The sequence below is a fragment of the Lonchura striata genome, chromosome 5 (genome assembly GCF_046129695.1).
Source record: "Lonchura striata isolate bLonStr1 chromosome 5, bLonStr1.mat, whole genome shotgun sequence".
Lineage (NCBI taxonomy): Eukaryota > Metazoa > Chordata > Aves > Passeriformes > Estrildidae > Lonchura > Lonchura striata.
Genome location: NC_134607.1, coordinates 35,613,312 through 35,635,830, shown reverse-complemented (window position 1 = coordinate 35,635,830; position 22,519 = coordinate 35,613,312). Strand labels below are relative to the sequence as shown.

Sequence of the window (22,519 nt, the reverse complement as noted above, 5' to 3'; positions counted from 1 at the left end):
TTTTATCTGGCTACTGGTAAAACGATCCACCTCTTTGAACCATTGTGTCCCAAGCTGGGTCCATTTCACTGAGTCTTTAGAAGGTTGAGGAAAGTAGAGAAAATATCAGCTTTGTAAGTCACTTCTATTTTTATATCCCAGTTGCTTTTATCATAATAATATGACAGGGTTTTTTTTAATGTCTTCAATGTATGGTTTTCATCACAACTATATGTATTAAATTTAAGATTTCTATAATTATGCTCTTGTAAGAGCTAAAAGTCAATAATTAGAATTATTAAAACTATTTAAAACATTCTTGAAATTTATAATATCAAATATGAAACCCAGTCATTACCTTTTTCTTCTCTACTGATGATCAACTGGATATTTCAGTAACGGCTTTCATACCTTCCTCCCATACACTAAAAGCTTGATATGACTTATCTTGGTAATATTTTCTTTCATGGTTACAGTCGCACTCATTCCTCTGGATATGGATTTGTAAGGGCAGTGGTAAATCAAATTGTTATCATTCAAATATTTGGAGCCCTTTTCATCAGTGGCTCTTCAATGGATATGTAATTTCTCACATTTGGATTGGTTTAGAGAGTTTGATTAGTACAATTACTGTAATTTTATTTAATTTTGGTACCATGTAGATCCATTTTCTTTGACAGGTAGTTTTGGTTACTAGCTTGCAAGGAGGGTATCTGGATGAGGAATCTGTGCTTTTAGTACTTGGTGTCAGCACTTCTATACCAGTGAGTGCAGAATGTAGTTTAATTGAAACTGAGTTGTAAAGATAGACATATTTAATTCTGACTTCTAAATGGCTAGGGCTATTTTAGGGTAAAATTGTTTTGGAATTTGTTTTTCACATGTTATTTCATCTCTCTGTATTACTTAACAAAATTAATCAGTCCTCAGATCTGTCCTCTCAAACTTGAGGTTCTATTCTGGGACTCTTGCTGTTGGCCAGAACAAAATAGAGTGCATGCTTCCTTCTGGTTTGTATCTACCTCATTTCTTGGTTTAGTTTATATCTTAGTGATGATTTTTTGTTAATAACTTGATTAATGATCTCCATGATTAGTTCATTGTCATTAATTGTAAAATTTCCTTTCACATTTCTATCAGTTGAAACTTTTGCCTTCTAACAACCTTCTAACAGTTACAAAGCTTCCTTTGATACTCTGTTTCTTTCCACTCCCAAAGTGGCTCCAAATTTTGATCTTAATACACATGGGGTTGCTCTTGATTTAACTTGCATCAGTACCTTTCTTATTTATAAATTATCAAATCATCTATTATTCTACCTAAGTCAACACTACTTTGTTTCTGACTGCTTTAATTGGAAGTAGGTTTCACAGCTGATAAGGGAATGTCTACAATGGTCAGACTTGAAAGAAGGCTTTTTTTTTTAACCTGCTCCTTTCAAATCCTATGTATGTGTTCTACCTATATGCATAATATTATATAAACTTATAATAATTCTAAGGATTTTTTTATTTATGTCTTCACTCATGTGATAGCTGTATTGATTGCTTTTCTTTGCCTGCACATTTAAATAGCTTTTATATATCAGTTAGCAGATTTTCTTTGGAAATAGATCATACCAGTTTTCATGTGAAAATCTGGTATGTGCCACCATTACCACATTCTTTTCATTGTAGAACTAAGAGATTAGCTCTTCTGTTTAGCTATTACATGTCCCAGTCTTTTAAAAATCATGGAAGAATATAACAGTGTCAGAATATTTGTGAGCTTGGATTGCTGGCTTTTCATGTGTGTAATGTTTTGTTTTTTGTTGGTTTTTTTTTTTTTTTTTAATAAATGCAATTAGTCACCCTGTAATGGAAGGAGTAGGAAAGAAGTAAGAGTAGATTGTTTACTTCTGTGTGTACAAAAGGAAAGTTAAGTTCAGGCATGTGGTCTGAAAGAAAGGAGATTGTAAGGTTCAAGCACAACTTTGGTGTTGTGAGCCCCCATCTCTCCTAACCCTTGACATTTGCATTCTTCAGCTGGTTTGAGCTTTGGAGAAAGCATTTGGATTTGCTGTCAGGCACCATGTTAATGCGTGGTCTGACATGGAGCCCTAATGACCAATGCAGACTATGTCTACAGGGAAGGGATTCCTGCTAATGCTGTCAGGAACTGAAGCATGTAACTGTTATGGGTGGTTTTTTTCTAGTTCTTGGTCAGTCAAATAATGGGCAGGGAAAATTAAAGAGTTGTTTTTGCAGAAGTCTTTAGAATCTATTAAATTGGGTTATAGGGAGAGAAGCTAAATTGGTTTTATAAAATGAAATATGTAAACTGCTAATTCCTAGTGCCCTGTATTTATTTAGAATCCTTCACACAGGAGATAAAAGGAAGACACTAAACAAAAAAACCCTACAACAAAACAACAACAAGAAGCCAAAACAATTAGAGTGAAAAAATCTGGTAATTAACTATTATTTTTCACAAAACTAGTCTAATTACAAATCAGTCATGGTGAAATGAAAGGTCAATAACTACAGATGCATAATTTCTCTCTGATAGATTGCTGTTTGAAAATAGGTTTATGAAAATTATGTGATTAATTTCCTTTTATTAAACAGCATTATAAGACTTCATGTTGCATTTATCACTTTATTACTGTTACTTTTTGTCTTCAACTGAAAATTAGTCCTGGATAACGTAAGGATAGAGAAAAAGCTCAGGTAGATTGAGGATCATTTCTTCTAGTGGCATTTGTGTAACAGGGAAGATCACAAATATGAATCAAAATCAGAGCCTCAGTATACTGAAACTGGCAGTATCAGCCTAGGAAAACAAACCACACACACAGATCCTCACCCTTGCCACTAAACAACCAACCAACCAACACCAAAGTGCTTTTAGTCCAAGGAAACGAAAGCCATATCCAGAGATATGTTAAACTGTGATCCAGAGTGTCTTTTTCTACTTGCCCCCAACCTTCAATGTGCTCTGCTGTTTTATTTTGAAATTTCCTGGGCATGGCTGTCCTGAAAAAACGAATAATTTTCCCAGCCTTGGAAAAGCTGGGCAGCCTAGGGATCCAAGAGCCAGGCAATCATTTGTACAAGTTCCTGTAGTGTTGATGTAGCAAATGTTTTCAAACATATTCAATGTTCACTTAATGTCACCCTGTGGGGTGGGGTTTACTACTGTGTTTAGTGGGCACTACCACTTCTTGTCCTCCTGTCCAGCAGCCTGGTGGTAGGAGTACTTGGACTTGTAATGTGTCAAAGTGTCAAAGACTATTGCCTCTTCTGCTGGAGCATAATATGGTTTCAAACATTTCGATCTCTTCCCGGTTTCTTTTCTGCTACTAGGCAAGGCACCCTAACCTAGATTTAGAAGACAGAAAACCCTTTTTTTTTGTTTGAGTATTGTCATAGTCTGATGTTGGGTTAATTGAGTGAAATCCTTCTTAGGGAACATCTAGGTTTTTTTAGGTAATATATTCCTTGAAATAGGTGCCAACAGCCTTAGCTACTGGTCTGTTTCTATAGCAAGGACTGTAAAAACTGTTCAGTCTGTCTCTCATAGGTGAAATCAGGCAGGTTATGTGGCTTGGATGTCTGTTACATACAGAAATCCATACTGGGCTTCCTAGTGCGTCACATTTGTCCTCAGTTTTGTTTATGTGTCTTAGAGAAAAAAATGAGTGTTTTTCACTGAGTTTGTCTTCTCTATCAAGGCTTCTGGAGAGACTACTGCTGGAAAGGAGTTGGATCATCTTAAATTCAGTATTCTTTGACTAGTGCTAGCTGCTTTGCTACTCCATTTGGAAAGATTATAATCTGATGTGCTGACTGACTGTGATATTCATTAGATAACTTTCTGGGCAAACACAATCAGTGAGAGACAAAGGTTTATCCATATCATTTGAGTTCTATTAGGAAGAGTTAAACAATGTTGCCTTTCAGTCACTATCTTTTGAGGATTTTGTACAGCGATGGGTAATTCTGGAATTCTTGTTGGGAGCCAGCCAGAGAATAGGCGTCGAGCAGGTTATAAAGGGTCAGAGGTTCTCCTGAAGTGTTTTTTATAATAAATGTAGCTATGTAATCATTTGGTTAACTTGTTATTCAGCCAGTGCAGAGCAGTCTTTGGCCTTAAATCCAGCTTAGCATGTTGATACGTTTCGGTTGCATAGTGCTACCAGAGGGATGACTCTCGTTTGACATATTCAGCCATTTGGAAACTTAGATGTTCAGAAACTTACTTTACGTTCAGCAGGAATGTTAGGTTATGCAGTCATTTGAAAAAATAAAAGAGGTATTTGGAATTAGGAAAGAAAATAATCTGGTTGACTTCTGGCAAGTGTTTTGGTTATCTGCAGAGTATATACCTCTTGTCAGTATAAATAGGGAGTGCCTGTATAAACATTCTTGTTTCGCCTGTTCCACATAATAGTTTCTTGTATCATATTTCTTTTGACCTCGCTATCTGAAACCAATTACAGGAGATCCATTTGGGCTGCATCTATTTTCATAAGAAGCCCAGGCAGCAGTGTTTTTCTCAGAGATGAATATCAACATCAAATATCCTTCTGAGTGCTTTGTTATTTATGTTTCAGAGAGATTTTGTAGCCTTCAGCTCTCAAGAATGTGTCACGCTGTGCTGTTTATACATTGACGATATTAATGGGCATAGATGTCATTTTTCATTTGAATGTCTCAAATGCAACAGGCTGATAGGTTAAACATTCCTGGTTTTAAAGGAAGGATAAGAATGACATCTGTTTCCTAAAAATACACATATATTTAATTTCTAAAAAACAAAGTAATAAGCTTACCATCTTTAGGTGACAGCTTCCACTTTATGAAAATGGTAAAAATTTTAAAATAATTTTGAATCCCGCTTAGATCAAATAGAAGGGTTGGGAATACAATATTAAAGGAAGTTATATCTCCTAGTAATATTGACAAGAAATGGCAAAGTCTACCACAATTTATCAACTTTAAAAGTGTGAGTTATATGCAGTTATTTTCATTTTTCTGCTTATGTTTTAGCTATGCCAAAGCTTTGTAGTAAATATTAAGAACTAGTGTTTCCAATAAATATTTTACTAGAAGACACAGTGAGTTCTGGAAACCATATGCCCAAATTTTCCTTCCTATATAGCCATTACTTAAAGCATCATAATGATTTTCATTTATGTAATTAAAATAATTTATAATCCTCAGTTCTTTTTATTGCTTTTGTCTACATTGGAATTTTTTGGTAGTTTTACTAATTTAGATAATTAAAGAAAAGTTCCTACTAAATTTGAAACAACTGTTATTGGAAACTAGATACAATTTTGAGTTCCCTAGAATCTGTTCTTTCTGCAGTTAGCTTGAGGTGGGACTCAACATAAATTTGATTTGTCAGATTTATAAGCATCTGTTATTTTGTCTTCATTACACTGTTTTTAGATCATGAGTTATTGTCAGAAAAACCTATAAATGATGCATAGGATGGGTGTTCATTGAAAGTGTAGATGTTAAGCTATGAATTTGTTAAGATAATTTCAAGTTGTCAGTTTGTTTTGCAAGGATTTAATAGCAGCAAATGAATTTTTACAACCAATGCTTTGTAGTCTCATGATCTTCACTTATGAATAATGTCACTAATAATACTTTGAAATTAACAGTGTTTCTGGGAGGTTGTTTACCGTGTAGCAAAATGTAAAGTTAAGCACCACACTTGGAGAAAAAAATAGCATAAGATGACTGCTCTAAGAACAAAGGCTGACAGTGATTTCTCCTTATGAGTTTTAAATCATCTCTGATCTCTTGAAATTGTTTTCTGTTCCTCTTCTATCTCCTGTGTTTACAATAATCTAAACTGCCACAATAAGATCACTGAAGTATTCAGGTAGTCATCATTTATAAGACATTCTGTATTAAAAGATAAGCCTTTACTCCTTTAGAGATATCCCAACCAGCACATATGAATCAAAATAGTTTAAGTAGTAGAGCCTTTTATGCAAGCATATCCTGTTGTGCTGCCTTGCTTTTTCATGAAGTGTGACTCTTTTTGTAGTTAGCTGTAGGAAGTCATACTTTCTGAGGCTCATTCCACAGGAGTATGGTAACCACAATTTGAAATCAGTCTAGATTAAATCTAAGCTACAGCAGACTATAATTCTCAAATTTTCAAGTACTGTAAATGTACAGCCTTACTTGATGCTTACTTGCTTGCTTTATTGTATTGATGTGAAGAGACTGCTGCTGAGGAAGATGAGGATTTCTGCAACTGCCAAAAATAAAAGATTATTATATTTATGTTTTTTTCCATTTCCTCTTACTCCAGCTCTCTTCTCTCATTCTCCTAGCAGTATCCCCCCAAGTGGTGAGGTTAGTTTTCCTCTACAGTCTCATGAATTCAGGAGTGCAGTAGTTCTCTTGCTTGCATTCAAGTTTTCCTTTTGGAGAGCACTAGAGATTAAGGAATATAAATTTACCACAGATCTTCTGTTCGTGCTTTTAATCTGTTTTTGCTTCAGCCATGCAAGAAGTAGGGACCAAATCCTGGTGCGCCTGAATTCAACACATACATTTAACTCTGATCTCAGGCAGAGAAATATTGTCCTTCAGGATATGCTCAAAAACTGTGAGTGCCGAAGAGATCATGCACCCAGTGGTTCCTTGGTAGCAAAATATTTCAAGTGCACTTTTAAATATGTTAACTTTTGTTTATTTTTGGCAGAGAGAAGATGGTTCTGTGTGTCTCATTGCTTAGGTTCAGAGGAATGTATACTCTTTGTGTAGCTGACCTGTAATTACTTGAGAATTTGATGAAACAATACAGGGATTGTTGTGGGAATGTCTCCAAATGTTAAAAGTCTGCTCTGCAAACTTTGTACCAGGGCTTTCTATGGGGAGACAAATCAATGTTGTTAGGAGATGGTACTAGTGCATTCACTTTGTTTACTTTGGTTTTCTATGTCTGCCTGCCTTCTCAGAAAACTTGCTTGGAGCCAGACTGTAGCAGCCCTCTCTCTGTCTTTTCATAATTGATCAGGGGATGACTGCCTTCCCTGAGGGTTAAGACGTGGCAACTTTTTCTGTTTGCTCAGCATCTCAATGCAGTAGTTCAAACATTGTTCACACCAGCTGGCAGTGTAATGCCATATGCACATCTTGTCAAAGCAACTGTTGTCATGGATACTAGAAACTATCTTAAAAACCAGCTCATTTGAGTCTAATCAAAATTGTACCTTTCTTTATCAGTTGAGAATCTTTATTATTTTAGGCAACATTGATCAAATGACATTTGTTGCAGTACATTCCATCTACAGTAGGTTTTAATAACAGAAATAATAGTGTGATGTATTGTAAAGCTATAACTGGTATTTTTCTAAGGGGAAAAAATGAGTTCTCCAGGTAGTTTCAGTGGAAATTTTTTGAATCACATTTTTTGGTTTATTTTGTTGGTTTTGTTTTTTTTAATTTCGAAATAAGTACCACTTCTCAACACTTGACATTTAAAAAATAATTTTATAGGGGAAAATAATATAGATTAGCATTCTTTGGGTAGGTGGAATGTTTGTTTACATTTCCTATGTTTAACTGTATTTGGCTGAGTTGAAATGAAAACGTAAAATAAATGAAAACATCTTCTATTTTGATTGGTATACTGTCATCCCTGAGCCTGATCTGGTTGGTTGAGTAATAATTTCTTTGTTCTCTGATTTTCCTAAGAATGCAAATTAAAACCACTCATTTTTATTTGGCATTAAAACTGTACTCTTTTTTTTTTGTCAAAGGAGAGGTTTCTCCTTGAATTGTAAGTACAAAAAGTGTTTTTAATCTTCAATGAATATCCTTATTAATTCACTTTCAAGATAATCTGATGTTGATTTGTCAAATTTAATTACAGCTTCTGGTAACACTTGAAGTCTACTTGCTTTTACTTCAAATTGTAATACGAAAATGCAAATTGAATGATAATTTGCAAGGGAGTGGGCATTTTAGTTGAACACTCAAAGACAAGTTCCTTGTGGAAATGAGGCTATTGATGCAGTTTATGATTTTTCCTCTTCAAGCACTTCAAACAAATTAACTTTATTTCCTGCAGGATTTCATGTACATCCATAAATTCTAGTGAAGTCTTATATATGTACTTTCAAAATATTTTTTTTAATGTTTCAAGTAAAAAAAAACCAAAACCCTGAAGTCTGAAATCTAGCAAATACAAATCAAATAGGAGGGGATTTTTTTCATTCAATTGGACTTTTACCTAAAATTAGCAATGAGTAACTGATTTCTTTCTAGGAATTGGCCACATTTATTTACTTTTTTTTTTTTTTCCCTTACTTTTAGGCACTCCAGGCAGCAAGACAGCTGCTTTTACAGCAACAGACAAGTGGACTGAAATCTCCTAAGGGCAGTGAGAAACAGAGACCGCTGCAGGTTAGTAAAGTCTCCTTGCTTTTGGGACCTTAATCTCAGGAAGAGTGTCAAGCTCGCTCACACCTGGGGGGTGTGTGCCAGTGCCTGTCCTCTAATGCCGTGTGTGTGTGCATATTCACATGCTGCAGGTTACAGGCTTCTTGCTGCTGACTTCACAGAGAAAAATCACTATAGCATACAAAAGCCTTTTGTGGCTGTACATGCTTAAAAGGTCTGAGACTAAGTCTGAGTTCAGTAACTGTGATACATTAATTCTTTATAGACATGTTACAAAATTGGTATGTGATTTTTATGTGTACATGGTTTAAATTGTAAAAACATGTTAAGACTAGAAGCAAAACAGTATCTGTGAAAAAAAGAGAAAAGCTAAGTACCTCACAGTTACAATATCTAAGTGACAGAGAAGTGTTCAGAAACTTACCAATACAAGTGCATGAAATTTTGAAAGCTGTTTCTGTCATTTTAGAAAAAACATGTAATGATATTTTAAATTAGGATGTTGTTGGGTTTTAGATTGTGAATGGGTAAACAGAAGTTCTGCTATTGAATAGTTATTTTAAATACGTTAGTAAAAGCATAAAGAGAGCTTTCTTCTTGGCACATTTTATCAGTGTGGTATTTTTATGAGGTATTAATTCATTTATTCCTAATGCAGAGTTCCATATCAAATTGCATTCTGCTGACAAAACTTGTTCTCTCTTGTATATAGATGGGTGCTTAACTGCTGAATTATATTTTGTTGGAGACAATTTTATTTTGTTCAAGAAATTAAAAAAAGTATAAATCCTACCCTTCTCTTCCTCACATCTATTTTTCTGGGTGTGCATTTATTCTCTCAGGACTTCCCCTGTTTTCTGATGGAGTAGGGTGTTTTTATCTCATTTTTAGTTTTTGTCATGCATAATGGAGGACCCCAGGCACTAGAATATATTTTTTTCTCCACTAGGGAAATGTTGTGAAATTTGTTCACTTGTGCCATTTCTGAATGTGATTCACATTGTCTCCTTTTCTTTGTGAAACTTGGTAGAGCAGTGTTGGACACAGCAAACAGTTCCACATTCCTGATCCGCTCTCTTCAAATACACTTTTAAGGTTTTATTTATTTGCTCAGAACCAAATAAGAATTTAGGAATATGACTAAAAAAATAAGAAAAAGGAAAACATGACACAATGGCATCCTGCCATGCTGTAGCTGTAGTCCAGTCCTGGCTGAGGCTGTCCTGGGATCCTCTCAACTTTCCACTCATCACCCTTGACTTTGCTTTGTAAATGCAAATTCACATTTGCTTTGTATCAAATACCTTCTGCACTGAAGGCGCATGGGAAGAGTAGCCATAAAGGTAGAAGCTTATGAACTATGTGGTTTTTTTAGTTTTTAAAGTGGAATTAGTGACCTTGAGGGGTTGAACCATGAAAATTATTAATAGAATGAATATTGTGAAAGTGCTTCATTCTGCTATCTCCTCATTCTGAAAAACAACATGGGTTGTAAAAGGAGTGTGCAAGATCCATCTAGCCCTATGTTCTCTCTCTAGATTGGCCAGCATCAGACAATAAGTAAAGTATATGAAACAGGCAGAAATAGTGGTATTTTCCCAGTATATGTTTTCCATATTTTTTCTTACTTTAAACCTCCACCTTTTAAACCAGCACAGTCCAGAAGCTATTGACTTCTCACTTCAGATTCTCCACCCATTCACAAACTTTCTTTTCAGGATTAAAGAAGTCTGGGGTTCACTGTTTGTGGTAGGCATTGTTAAAATTCTAGAAATCCATGTTTGGAGGCAAAGATAGTCATACACAGAACCAGAGGATGATGAGATGAAGAGAGGGACTCTTGTGCTTTCATGCTCGCAAAACACTAACCATGGCCTGGTGCATTTTAAATGCTAGGGCTTGATGTGTTGGTGCTGTATTACTTGTTTCCCAGAAGGCATCACATGAGTCACACTTGAGAGGCAGAAAGAAGTAAATAAAGTAAATAATATTATTTTCAGAATTGTTGCATGCTCTCTAAAGTCTAGATTATTGCTTATGTTTTCAACTTTTTCTTCCATCATCAGTGTGTACACAGTGTCTCTTATTGGCCTTGAACACTTCATTTGGTTCATTTTTAAAGGAGAGGAAAAATGGAATTTACTCCCAGACTTTGATTTTATTTAACAAATACCATGTAAATTCAGGTATGAGCACAAACTACATTTTAATTTTCTCTTTTAGTGAAAAGATTGTATAAAGGTTTTGGACATGAATCCTTCGAGCTTTTCTATTTCTGTCTCTTACTGTTTATTGTTCATCATGTAGTGGGAATTCACATTTTGATCATCATGTTGCCTGTTTGACCATATACTGTCATAAAATTGTTAGGCATTATTATTTTCTTGTGCCAAATTTAATGATAACTTCAGCCAAAATTAGTAGAAATTGCTAAATTTGTATAAGCTTTATAAGACAAAGTTTAAGGTTATAAGGCAAAAATACTTGTACTTGTGTTTGTGACTGAGAAAACAGACTATTCCCAATATTTTAAAATACTTTTAAATTAGTGCATATCTAATTTCCTCCATTTCAGAACAATTTGCTAACCTGGTAACTATCACTATGTTAGAATAGATTTATAAATCTAGTAAAAATGCAATAAAACTTTTAAATCTAGCTTACACATCTGCAAGCAAATGTGGCTATTAGGTAAGCCTTGCCATGCATCTCGTGCTCTGTAGTTTGATGTAAACTATTCTATCGTTCCATGAGACAAAGAGCAAAAAAAAATAGTATTTATTTTAGTGGCCATTTTTTGGGGGGGAAAGCAGCATATGGTGTTTTTATGTATGTTCTCTCTGTTGTTTCGTAATGCGTTAAGTATTTTAGTGACTTACAGCACCTACTAGCTAATCAGCAATTTGAAAGCTGATTGAAGAAACCTTCAAATTTGTGTCCTCAGCTTTGCAAAAAGAGGGTGTTGGGTAAGTCATCATGTTCTACTGTGCTTTACTGAGTGGATGTCTTTAGGGGAACTGCTGAAATTTTCCTAGAATAATTTTAGTGTCTTTTGTATCCTCATGAAAAGCCTTTACAAATGTACCACTAGCTATGTGATCTATTATAAAAGTGCAGAAGTTTTTGTTTTAGTTTCTAATGCAAAAGTTACATTTAACTAGTAGTTATCCTATATTTTCAGGGACAGGAGGCTTATATTTAGATTGCGAGTTAACAGAATACCTGCAAAAATTACAGTTTTAGATAGACGCTTGTCTTGATCTACTATTACTTTGATTTACATTTGTCTGGGTTTTACACTGCAGATGGCATAACCATTAGCATGTCTTATGTAAAACAGAAGAAGAAAAACATCCCTTTTGACAAGCTTGAGTACCAATTGTGGTAGTGATTTTACTTTCATGTACAGATATCCGAATAAATGTATTTGAAACATGTTTATATATGCCATTCATTACACTGATGCACCAATTGAATGGATCCCATCAATACATACATTGATTAATGACATATTGCAAAATAGCTATGGAGGGTTTGTGATGAGAGTTGAGGCTAATGTTAACCTGACTATGATGAGAAAATAGCATTTACTATTTTACTGTGCATCCAGTAAAATATTGCTGTAGTAAGGCTAAGATTTTTTGTTTCAGAATATTTTTCTTTTCTGTAGAATTGGTTATAATGGTAATCCGTGGTGAAGCTTACTAATTGCTTTCAAGGATTTCTCTCCTTATCGCCAAATTTCCATAGTAGGCATAACAGGAAAAAATGTCACCTTGGCTCTTAGAACATGTAGTTCCTTTTCCTAGTGCATAAAGTCACTGTCCTTAGAGCCACTGAAGAACCTGGTATCATCTACCTTTAATACTGGCAGCTTTATTTTTGTGTAACATTTACAGTCATGAGTGAGACTTGGAGTTCTTCAAGAACTGTGAGAGCACAAGCATAACCCAAAGGTAAATGCTGTCAATTTTCTGCCATTGGTGGGTATTCGTGTATAGCATCGCAATTATTTCCCTTCCAGGTAGGCAGTCTCTCTGCTTGCACTAATCTGTCCATGATACACATACTGTTGTTGTCTGCATAGAATGGTGATATGCACAGTTATAATTCTATTTGTTTGCCTTGTTGTTTCTATTCCCAGTAATGTCTCTAAAGTAGAGTAGTTTTTTTCACAGAGTCAGACTGTGAATGTTGTGTCAATGAGAAAAAATAGATTATTATCTTCAGCCCCATAGTTTAATATATCTACAATGAATTGGTTAGATATTTTTTTCTTAAGGCTAGGAGATGTGTTGTTTCAACATCAGTACAAATGCATTCTATAAGAGGATGGCATGTCATAAAACCATGACTCCTGGAATCAAAGGGTTAAGCTCAGTGTGTACCAAGCCAGTTGTATAAATATCATGCTGTATGGCGTGTTGAGTTGTTATGGTAAGCTTTGTTTATTTAGCATAAGCACTTCACTGAAGTGTAATAATTTGATAAAATTTAGGAAATGTATACACTTATGTTTAATTACTTAATTTTTATTTCATTGGTGTATACCATCAGAAGAACCATTTCTTTTAAACACACTCAAAATGCAAAAATTTAGCATGAAAAGACATTCACTGTCTCTTTTAACCCACTCTCCTTGATTTACTCTCTCCTAGTTTGGTCATCTCCCTTTGGATCTTCATATGGGCCTGAATTTAAAATTCACTGCACATAATAAATAAGCAAACATATCATTAATATTGTAACCTTTAGTTACTTTTTTTAAACATATATAAGGACTTGATGAGAGATGAGAAATAGGGAATGTGGGAAAAAAGAAGCAAACCCCACTGCTTTTAAATTATATCCTCTGATTTAATGCATTTTGACTTCAACTGTACATGCTTAATATCAGTCAAAAAGTGCTATTTTATAAACAGAAAAAAACCTTGTTATGGTTGTAAGTTAGAGTTTTCCTTACATTACATTGAACAAAAATAGAAATAAATCTTAACTGGTCTAAAACTCTTTTTTTCATAAAATTCATGTTACATATTTCTGTTTATCTAATGCATGCTGCTAAGCATAAGAAGTAGGAGGATTTTGTACATGGTAGAAAACACTGATATAGAAAGATGCAAATGCATAATATGTAGTGTAAGAGGAGAGTAGTGATAAACAGTCTTTCTCCCTCTCGAGTATAATTCCAGAGGAAATGTGTGGCCTACATATAAGCAAACATTGAGGCTTGGGGTAAATTAAATTTGGAAGATAGCTGCTGGAAAATCATAAGTCCCATTTTCCCTTGTAAGTCTATTCGGAAGAATATGCAGTTATCCTCTGACGTGCAGAAATTTGCATCAGTAATACCCACTCTAAAGACAAGGATAACCCCCAGAGATGGAAAGAAGGCAAAGAGTTATTTTTACGTAAAGGTGTAGGGGGAAGGGAAAGGAGAAATATCCATGTTCAAGCTTATATGGTGTAGAAAACAGGAGTTCTATTAAGGAAGAGGTATAAATGCAATAATAAAGGAAAAAACCCAGGACATTATTTCTTTCATTTACAGTGGAAGTGTCAGTATCACAAACTTGCTGGGAAGTTCTTACTTCCACAGATATAACTTGCTCCAAAGACTTGTGTCCTATCTTTGACAACCTTTTCTACTCATGAAAACCCCTATTTTGCATCTTGTTCCATGTTGCTGTAAAACCTTGTCAAAACTGATTTAATTAAAGTCACATTTTACTCTTGAAAACTTCCAGTATTAAAAAAAATGCATCTACTAAGAAAGTGGCACTAGTTAGTATGGTTTGCTTTTCAGTTTAATGCATATGTGCATCACCTTGAGGTGTTATCTCTTATTGTCATTTTTAGGAGTACAAAATATGCCAGCTAACCTTATGTGTGATCTTTGTAAGATGACTTTTCTAACAGAAGTTAGCACATAATAGATCCATCTGTATCTAACAGAGATAAAAAGCCCACAAACTAGCTGATGCAGAGATGCACCTCTTTATCCTAACAACATTGTTGCAATATTATAAAATATTTTTGCTTCAGAGGAAGGAAGTGTTATGCAAGTTCTGTTTACAGGTATTGAATGTGCAGAATATTAATTAGGATCATTATGTGGTCGGGAATTTCAAGAGGCATTTTAATGTTGAACACGTCTGTGCAGAATCTGATGTGTCAGTCTGTTACAGTGACTGTCCAGGAATTATCACCTACATCACTGGAATGTCTTTCCCCTTTCTCTCTTGTTGATTCTGGTACTTCTGGAGCGCTAGGAGTAGAGGGAGAACACACAGTCCGGTTCTTCATTCAGATTCAGAAAGGCAGGCCTTCAGAGACAGTGTCTAGGTCTTCTCACAGCAGTTTTTACATGGCAGACCAGCAAACTCATCTTTCCCTCGCAGTAGAATCCGCAACCTGTCTGATACCAGGACATAATGCTGTGTATGGGACGATGGACTGGTTTTTATATTCTGTACTATAGGAATCCCCAAGGACTACTGAGAAGTTGATTTTCCTTCTTGAGCAGCTGGAAAGCTCTGTCCCCCTGCTGTCCCTCCTGGCACAGGCAGCATGCAGGCTGCGATTGCTCCTCTTGGGGCTGTGTGAGGAGTCCCACTGCAGAGCTGGGAGGTGCAGGTTCCCTTGAGCCACTTCTCCAGGCTCTTGCAACAGGTTGGATCAGCCTGATTTTCTTACCAGCTGGCTCATTGCCCAGAAAAGCTCATGAAGAGCTGAGAGGGGAAGTGTGAATGGTTCCCCACTCAGTGTGCAGCTCTATTAATGGGTCTGCTCCCAGGCAGGGCCCTAATTATGCTGGTTTAGGATCGCACCACTCAAGCAAGGCTCTCCTGATACTCTTGAATTTGAAAAACACATTAGTGTACGTCGATTTAGAAATTGCCAAATCAGGAAAGGCAACTAAACAAAATATTCTATGAATGCTCTAGATGAGGATAGATATTTCAGAACTGTTTCTAGTTAATTTGTTAAGGAAAGTCCCTTTTTATTTTTCCTCCCCTCACCCCCCAGAGGTTTTTCTTTCAACAGGGAATTATAAAGTCAAGAAAATCTTTGGACAAAACTAAAGTTCTGTGACTAAACAATGAAGGTTTTTCAGTTAATAGTAGTATATGCAACTTTGCATGTGAAATTTCAGTTTCTCTCCCTGATCATTCATCGCATTCCTTGAGCTGATTTCTTCACATACTTTTCATATTAATTTTGCTTTGTGAATTGAATTATTTTCTTGACATTTTATAATTGTTAGACATTATTTTATGATGTCATACTTGTCCAGTTGCTTTACCAAGCAAGTTGACTTTACTGGGGGTGTGAGGAGCCAGCTAATCAGGAATCTGAACATATGCCAAGATCAACATAGGTGTTAATTTTAGTTTGCCGTCACTTGGGATGTATACATGTAAAACTGTGTTAAAAACTGTTAAAGTGATCCAAATGATCACTCAGTACGCAGTAATGCTACAGAAGAAAAGCATGTGTGCTGATGAAAAAGCAATCACACAGTCTGGTGGAAAAGCTTTTCAGCCCATCCTGTAGTGGAAGGAGGTTAACAATTGCCACTTTGATGTTCTAGGTCTTTTTATGCCTTCTTATGCTTCTAATATTTTCTTGAGCTAGATGAAGGTCTTCTGAAATAGAATTAATGGTGAAAAATTTACTAAACACTACTTCAGTGCTTTACTCCTTGATTATGTGAAGCTTTGAAAAGCAATTGTATAATAATAATATATACAAAAGAAACTTACTGTGTTTCAGCTACATCGATATGCTTCAAGGATCTTACCAAGAACTTGAAGTATAAATGAAGAATGACATTTTCCCACAAGTATTCACAGTAAATCCATTTATTCAATAAATATACTTTCTGTCTAATAGGAAAGACACCTTCCACAGTATTGAGGAGAACCAATACAGTAACCCAACATGTGAGAAAAAAAATCAAAATCAACTCTGTACCGCCAGAAGTGCTTTCTAAATCGATGCAGCTGTAATTTAGTGTGCAGATAGCTATGGATGCTTAGGAATAATCAAATTTCCAAAATAAGTAAAATATTTTTAATAGAAATTAGGGTGACATCATAGGAAAAACAATGCATATTTCTGTTTTAAGAACAGAATAGGATACCATGAAAATCCTCGCTTTAAGGGCATAGTATCTGAAGAGGAATTAATAATGCAAATTCAGAGGCAAATTGTGATTGATGTTGGTGTATGCAGAAAAATATCTCTTGATTAGAAACGGCTGAACCCATACTCGGGTTAAGGAAGAAAAAATGCCGAACTCTAAGCCTTCTGTAGGAAGACAGGGCATGTATTTCACCCATGAAAAACAAAATAGGAAGATAGGGTTTACAAGAGGGCTGGGCTGTTGCACAGGATTGATATATTTAAAATATTTAATTTAGAAAGTAAATTCTAATAAATGCTAAAAAATACAGAAAAAAAAATACAGTCATGTGCTTAAGAACTGAGAAAATTTTTTTTCCTTTAATCTTATGTCCACCACCTAAATGAAAAAGGAAAAAAGGAGCTCAGTGTTTTGGTCACTGTATGACCATGAATGACCAGAGATATAACACAGGTGAGAAAAATAAGGTATTATCTTAAATTTAAAACTGTGTTTCCAAGAAAAATAGGAAAATAATAAATTTCAGTTTAAAAGGGATCTTTGAGATATCATCTGGAATAATGGAGATATGCGATCCACCTAGTTTCTGGTGGATCTGGTGGCATATTGACATATTAGAAATGTACTCCCTATAGGTTCTGCTGAAAGATTCAGGATTCTACTACCTATGCCCTGAATATCCATGGGGTGAAGGTATCTCACTGTTCTGACTGTGGCTGATAGCTTGGCATGCTTGCTGTACACCTACTGTGAAGTTGTGTAAATTCTGGATAATTTTTAATGCTATAAAAGTACAAGGAAGTTTCCTCCAGAAAAGGTGAAACACTGAGATTGCTCTTTGCGATTTGAGTCAAAAAGCAAACTTAAGAAATTAAGAAATATCTGTCATATTTCTTTAAAAGAGTTTTAAATATGGTAAAATGCAAAGGGTAAGCATGAATGAACTAAGCTTTTAACTATTCAAAGAAAAGAGCTTTGGGATACTGTTCTAGTAGAAGCACTGGAACCAATAGCCACCACCCATACATTTTGTCTGCTTAAAGTTACAGCTTGACAACTTAGAAGGGGATTTATGTGATGTGAATTAGAGTAATAAAACAAAAACTAAAACTCAGAAGGTCTCTTCTAGTTCTGAAGTGTTGTGGTATTTATTATTTCTGTTTTCTTAAAAAGGGTAAAGACTCATTGAAGATGTTCTAAAGGGATTTTAATGCCTTCTTAAAGTTACAGAATTTACCTAAAGCACCCCAGAGAAAATAATAGTTTATTATTTTTTTCAGAAATAATTTTTATTTTTTCCATATTTACATCCTGTTTTATGAATAGAAAAGACTGGAGATTAGATAATAACTGACATTTAGTAAAATTCAGGTGGCATCCTAAATCCACAACATTTCATCTGTTTAAATTCACTTTCAGTGTATGACCATTTCAGATATTTTAATCCTCATTTGCTAAGTTACAATAAAGCACTTCTGTGAGCATAATCTAAGTAGCTGTAGCTTTCCCATAATTAATATATTCAGGACTTTTTCAGGCTGTTAGATAGAAAAATTTATTGACTTCATAATTAGCAGTAAGACTTGTAAGAAATACCACAAATTAATAAATATGGACATTTTTAATAAGAAGGCAATGATTCTAAAATAATTTGCTTTTCATGGCAATAAATACCCTGGAACAAGAGAAAAACCCAACTGACTTGTAAAATATTTTTTCTTCCAAAAATAACCACTTTCAGAATGGTTTAGAGTGTTTATAGTGTTGAGGTGATTGTCTTATAGTACCTGAAAATAAAATTAATTAGTCTAACAACCCACTTATGAGATCATTATTATTGCAACCATTTCAAGGTCTTGCATATACTATGACCCAATGAGTCTCAGAGTCAAGATTAAGAGAGGGGACTCTTTTCCACATTAAGAAAAGTCATGCTAATTTAGCATCCAAAAAACAGTTTCGTCTAGAAATTTTTAATTTTTTTTTTTCCAGATAGGGAATACTTGGTTAGAGTTCTTTGAGTGAGTATTCAATCACTGTAATTGGGCTGGGGGGTAATGTAATATTCCAGCCATGCCTCTAGAAGCAAATAATTATGACTTTGTGTATTATTCTTTAGAATATTTGTAGTTAAGAAACGTAAGTGTAATTGTATCAGTCTTAATAGCTTTAATAATAGTGTCCATAGAGATGTATCAGCAGCTGTTAAGACTGATTTCCTAATCCTCTGGGGTTTTGGTAACATTGCAAAGGTAAATTGTAGTAGTTAAATCTGCCGATTGATTACAGGGTTGGATTTTCAAGATAGAATATTTATCTAAATTTGTTTGATTTACTGGATATTTTTGGTTTTTTGACTATAAATTAGTATATGGCTAGAAATGCTTTTAGAAAGGTTTGAATACACTAATGGCATCACCATTAAAATAAGTTCCAATGTAATGAAAACCCACAAAATTATTTGATAATACTTTATATGTGGAATCATTTAATTTTTTAAAGTGAAAACTCTAAGTAATTTTAGTGATAGCAGTATTTGGACCCCTTCTTGTAGTTAAGGTGAGATCTAATGTATCAGAGATGCTGTTGTACCACATGATTTACACAAAATCGGTTCTCAATTAAACCTACTTGAATGGAAGCGATTTTAGGCGGAACTCATAAGCAGAATCCTTTTTCAGAGAAGCATCCTTGTTATTTAAGGCACTTTTCTCTCCCCTGTAAAACTATCAACAGAAATTCTAAAAAGATTTTGAAAATCTTTGTTTTACCCTGCATATAATTTTATATTTTTCTTGTCTTTTCTTTGGTGTTTACACATAATTAGCACAGAGTCTTTGGAATGGTGCCACAAAAATGGTGAATACATTGTTCTTCCTCTTTTTATTCTGGAACATTTATTGTTGTGATTTTCATTTCGTTACATATAAACTTTATAGTTTCACTATTAATTACTAGTTTTAAATGTGTTTTATACAAGAAGGGTATCTTTTATAGAATCATAATTCATTTGCCTTCTCTCTTAGAGAAAAAACAGTGAGAAACCATTGGTTTTGACAAATACTGGTCTAGACACTTGGCTAAATTAGCAGTCCATGATCAAAAATCTACTGGTTTTAAATTTAAAATGCATCACATTTCATCTTCAGTATTGATCTCATTGTTAGGATGAAACTTTTATTTTCATTCTTCCTATTGTAGTTACAGGAGCTTTGTGTTAGAGATTTGGGTCTGCTTGTATTATTAACTGTACAAAATTTTAATGTGGATCAGATACCCAGAGAGCGTTCAGTACATTCGGGCACTACTAACAGTGTGCAAGGCGGGAAGAAGAGCCACAGAGACCCACCGAGACATGCATCATTGACATACCTATTCAAGTGGGACTGAACAGCAGGCAGCTAGTTTATACTTGTACATCTCTGACTGTATTTCATGCCCAACTGTGTGAGCACAAGGACTAGGTATGTATTATTCACACTTTTAAGGAAATACCAAAATCTGTTGGCTCAAGTTTTGAATATTCTTTGGTAAAGGGGAAGGAGATATGATCCATACAGAGCTGAAGATATCTCTGCTATTTTATCATCCCTCCAGCTCTTGTAGTTCTTCGGAAGGTTCACAGGATCTAATTGTTCTCTTTTTTGTGGAGTAAAAGACATGAAATTAAGCTGAAAGGATGATGTAGGTTTTCAAGCAACATATATCCAAATTTGGGACCATATCTCAATATTTGTCTGCCACTGTGCTTGTTCTCTGGGCACTGAGTATTGACCACTGTTAAAAGCAGCCCAGAGGGCTAGATGATATTTTCATTAATTCAGTTTTCCTTTCTTCTGTCTTTTCAAGCAATATCCATAATCTACTGTGTTTTTCTTCTGATGATGTGCTTTTGATCATTCAAGTGAACTTGATTTCCCTCCAGGAACAGTCTGGTTTCACCATCAAACTTCACATTTCACAAACCATAGTCCGTTGGACTTCTCACAACTGTTTTTAGTCATGTTTTTAAGAGGGAAACCCCTAAAAATATCTAACCTTTCCCAGTTCAAGCTCTTAATGAACAATTCTCTTTGTGACCCAATGCTGCCATCAGGATGATGCAGTATGCATTTTACTAGCCATAACTACTTTCCATTGTGGTGGAAATATTGGATTAATATGATTAAGCTCAAGGAAAATAATTGGGCCCTCAAATGATTTCAAGCTACATAGCCACTTTATAATGCCACAGAGTGAATCAGATGCTCAATATGTGTCATGCTCTGAAAGTGATTAAAAAGGGGCCTTTGAAAAGAGAAAGCTAGTACTTCAGTTCCACTGGAAGTTTCGTGCCACTTCCATGAGTTTGTATCTATGTTATATCTTTGGCCATGCAGGCAATGAAGCCCAGACCTTCAGATTCCTGGTTTTACATACAGTACTTCAGTTTCTCCCAGCATAAGGAAAAGGGATCTTCCCTTTTATGTCTTCAGTTTCCTACAAATAACCCAATCAATAAAAAAGGAGATAAATGATGTCTGCATTCTTTAGAAGAGAGGAAAGCATTTTAAAAAGCCTCTACAACACAATTCTTTAAGTAGGTGCCATTCTTTTAACGTGTGAGTCTATCATCTACCATTAGGTTGGTGAAAACATCTATGAAACACAGTATCAAGGTAAGTTATAAACCTAATTTTAACTTTATTGTGGGCTACAGTCCACATATAATGTCATATAAACTGCTGCTATGAAAATGGGCAAAATGAAATTCTGTTATTGACTGTCCTGTTCTGAAATAAGCTGAATTTCAATTTTGTAGGAAGTTAAATATGTACTAAAAGAATGTGACAAGAATAACTTAGTGGCAGAACAGAGACTTAGCTGGAGAGAATGTTTACATCCAAATTAAATTGAGGCATTTTTGTTGTATTTCAGATATTTTATGTGTTTCTGGGTATACTGTTTTCCTAGTTAAAATATCAGGTATACATTTAAAAGCTATTTGTTCAGTGTAAATCTTCCATACGTTTGGTGTCACTGAGAGCAGTTGTATCCACTCTGATTTTCTTATAGGTCTGACAAAAACAGAATGAAATTGTACTAGGAGGTGGTGGTAATTTAAAAAATATTTTGTGTTTCCTTTTTCCTAATACCAATGCCTATGTTTCTGCTCTCTAAGAGATCCAAGAGAAGCAAAATACTTGATATGATTATGATAAAATGGTTCACCTTAAGTGTAAGACATATATGAAAGATTAGGGTATGATCTTACTCCTAGGAGGCAATTTATGATTTAAATCTCTTGCATTGAGGCTAATTTTAGATAAAAGATTGTACTAGTTTTTCTGCTGATCAACTCTCCCTAGTGTAGTCATCCATCCCATGCTTCCTTTGATAAGAGTGTTTATCATTGTGAAAAAATATGAAGGGAACTGAAGACCTCATCAGGAAGAGTGGCTGCTTTTACACCCCTCATACAAACTCCACAGTGATTGCTTTCAAGAATTTTCTGAGTTTTAAAATAAGCTTTGCATTTAAAATGATGGATGAACAAATTGATGTAGGTATCATATTACATAATTTGATGTTTGTATCGGGTTTTTTAATCTAATGTTAAAAGATTTGCAATATGTTGGGCATGTTAGCTAGCTTCTACATGTTATTGCATTGTTAGAATTATTTTAAAATACATTTGATTAGGTTTTTGACTTTATTATTTGTTCTTTTGCAGAACCTTGATTTTTAGTAATGTTTAACATCAGTTTGTGCTTTTCTTCCCAACATGGGTATTATGGATATGCAAACATTGGTTTAATGCACACAAGCTGTGTAACTGATTTTCTTTTTTTTTTTTTGTAAGTTTTGCGTGACACATATAGTGTCTCAAGATATAAATATTAGTTGACATGTCTATCAGGTTGGGTAGGACTACAGCAAACAGTGAATGCTTGCATTTTCTTCTGCTACATCAGCACAGAGAGTTTCTGAGTCAACT

The 22,519-nt window shown here is 34.7% G+C and overlaps 1 protein-coding gene across 12 annotated transcripts in view; it reads left to right on the top strand.

Moving 5' to 3' along the window:
- Positions 1-22,519, top strand: part of FOXP2 (forkhead box P2) — a 398,909-nt gene that overhangs the window by 269,192 nt on the left and 107,198 nt on the right. For 10 of the 12 annotated variants that reach the window (XM_077783452.1, XM_077783451.1, XM_077783445.1 and 7 more), the window contains one exon: positions 8,307-8,396. In XM_077783452.1, the coding sequence (XP_077639578.1) occupies positions 8,307-8,396 (90 nt within the window). Of the gene's footprint in view, positions 1-8,306; positions 8,397-22,519 lie in introns of those variants that run through there. The other 2 variants (XM_077783453.1, XM_077783454.1) reach the window with 2 other exon arrangements.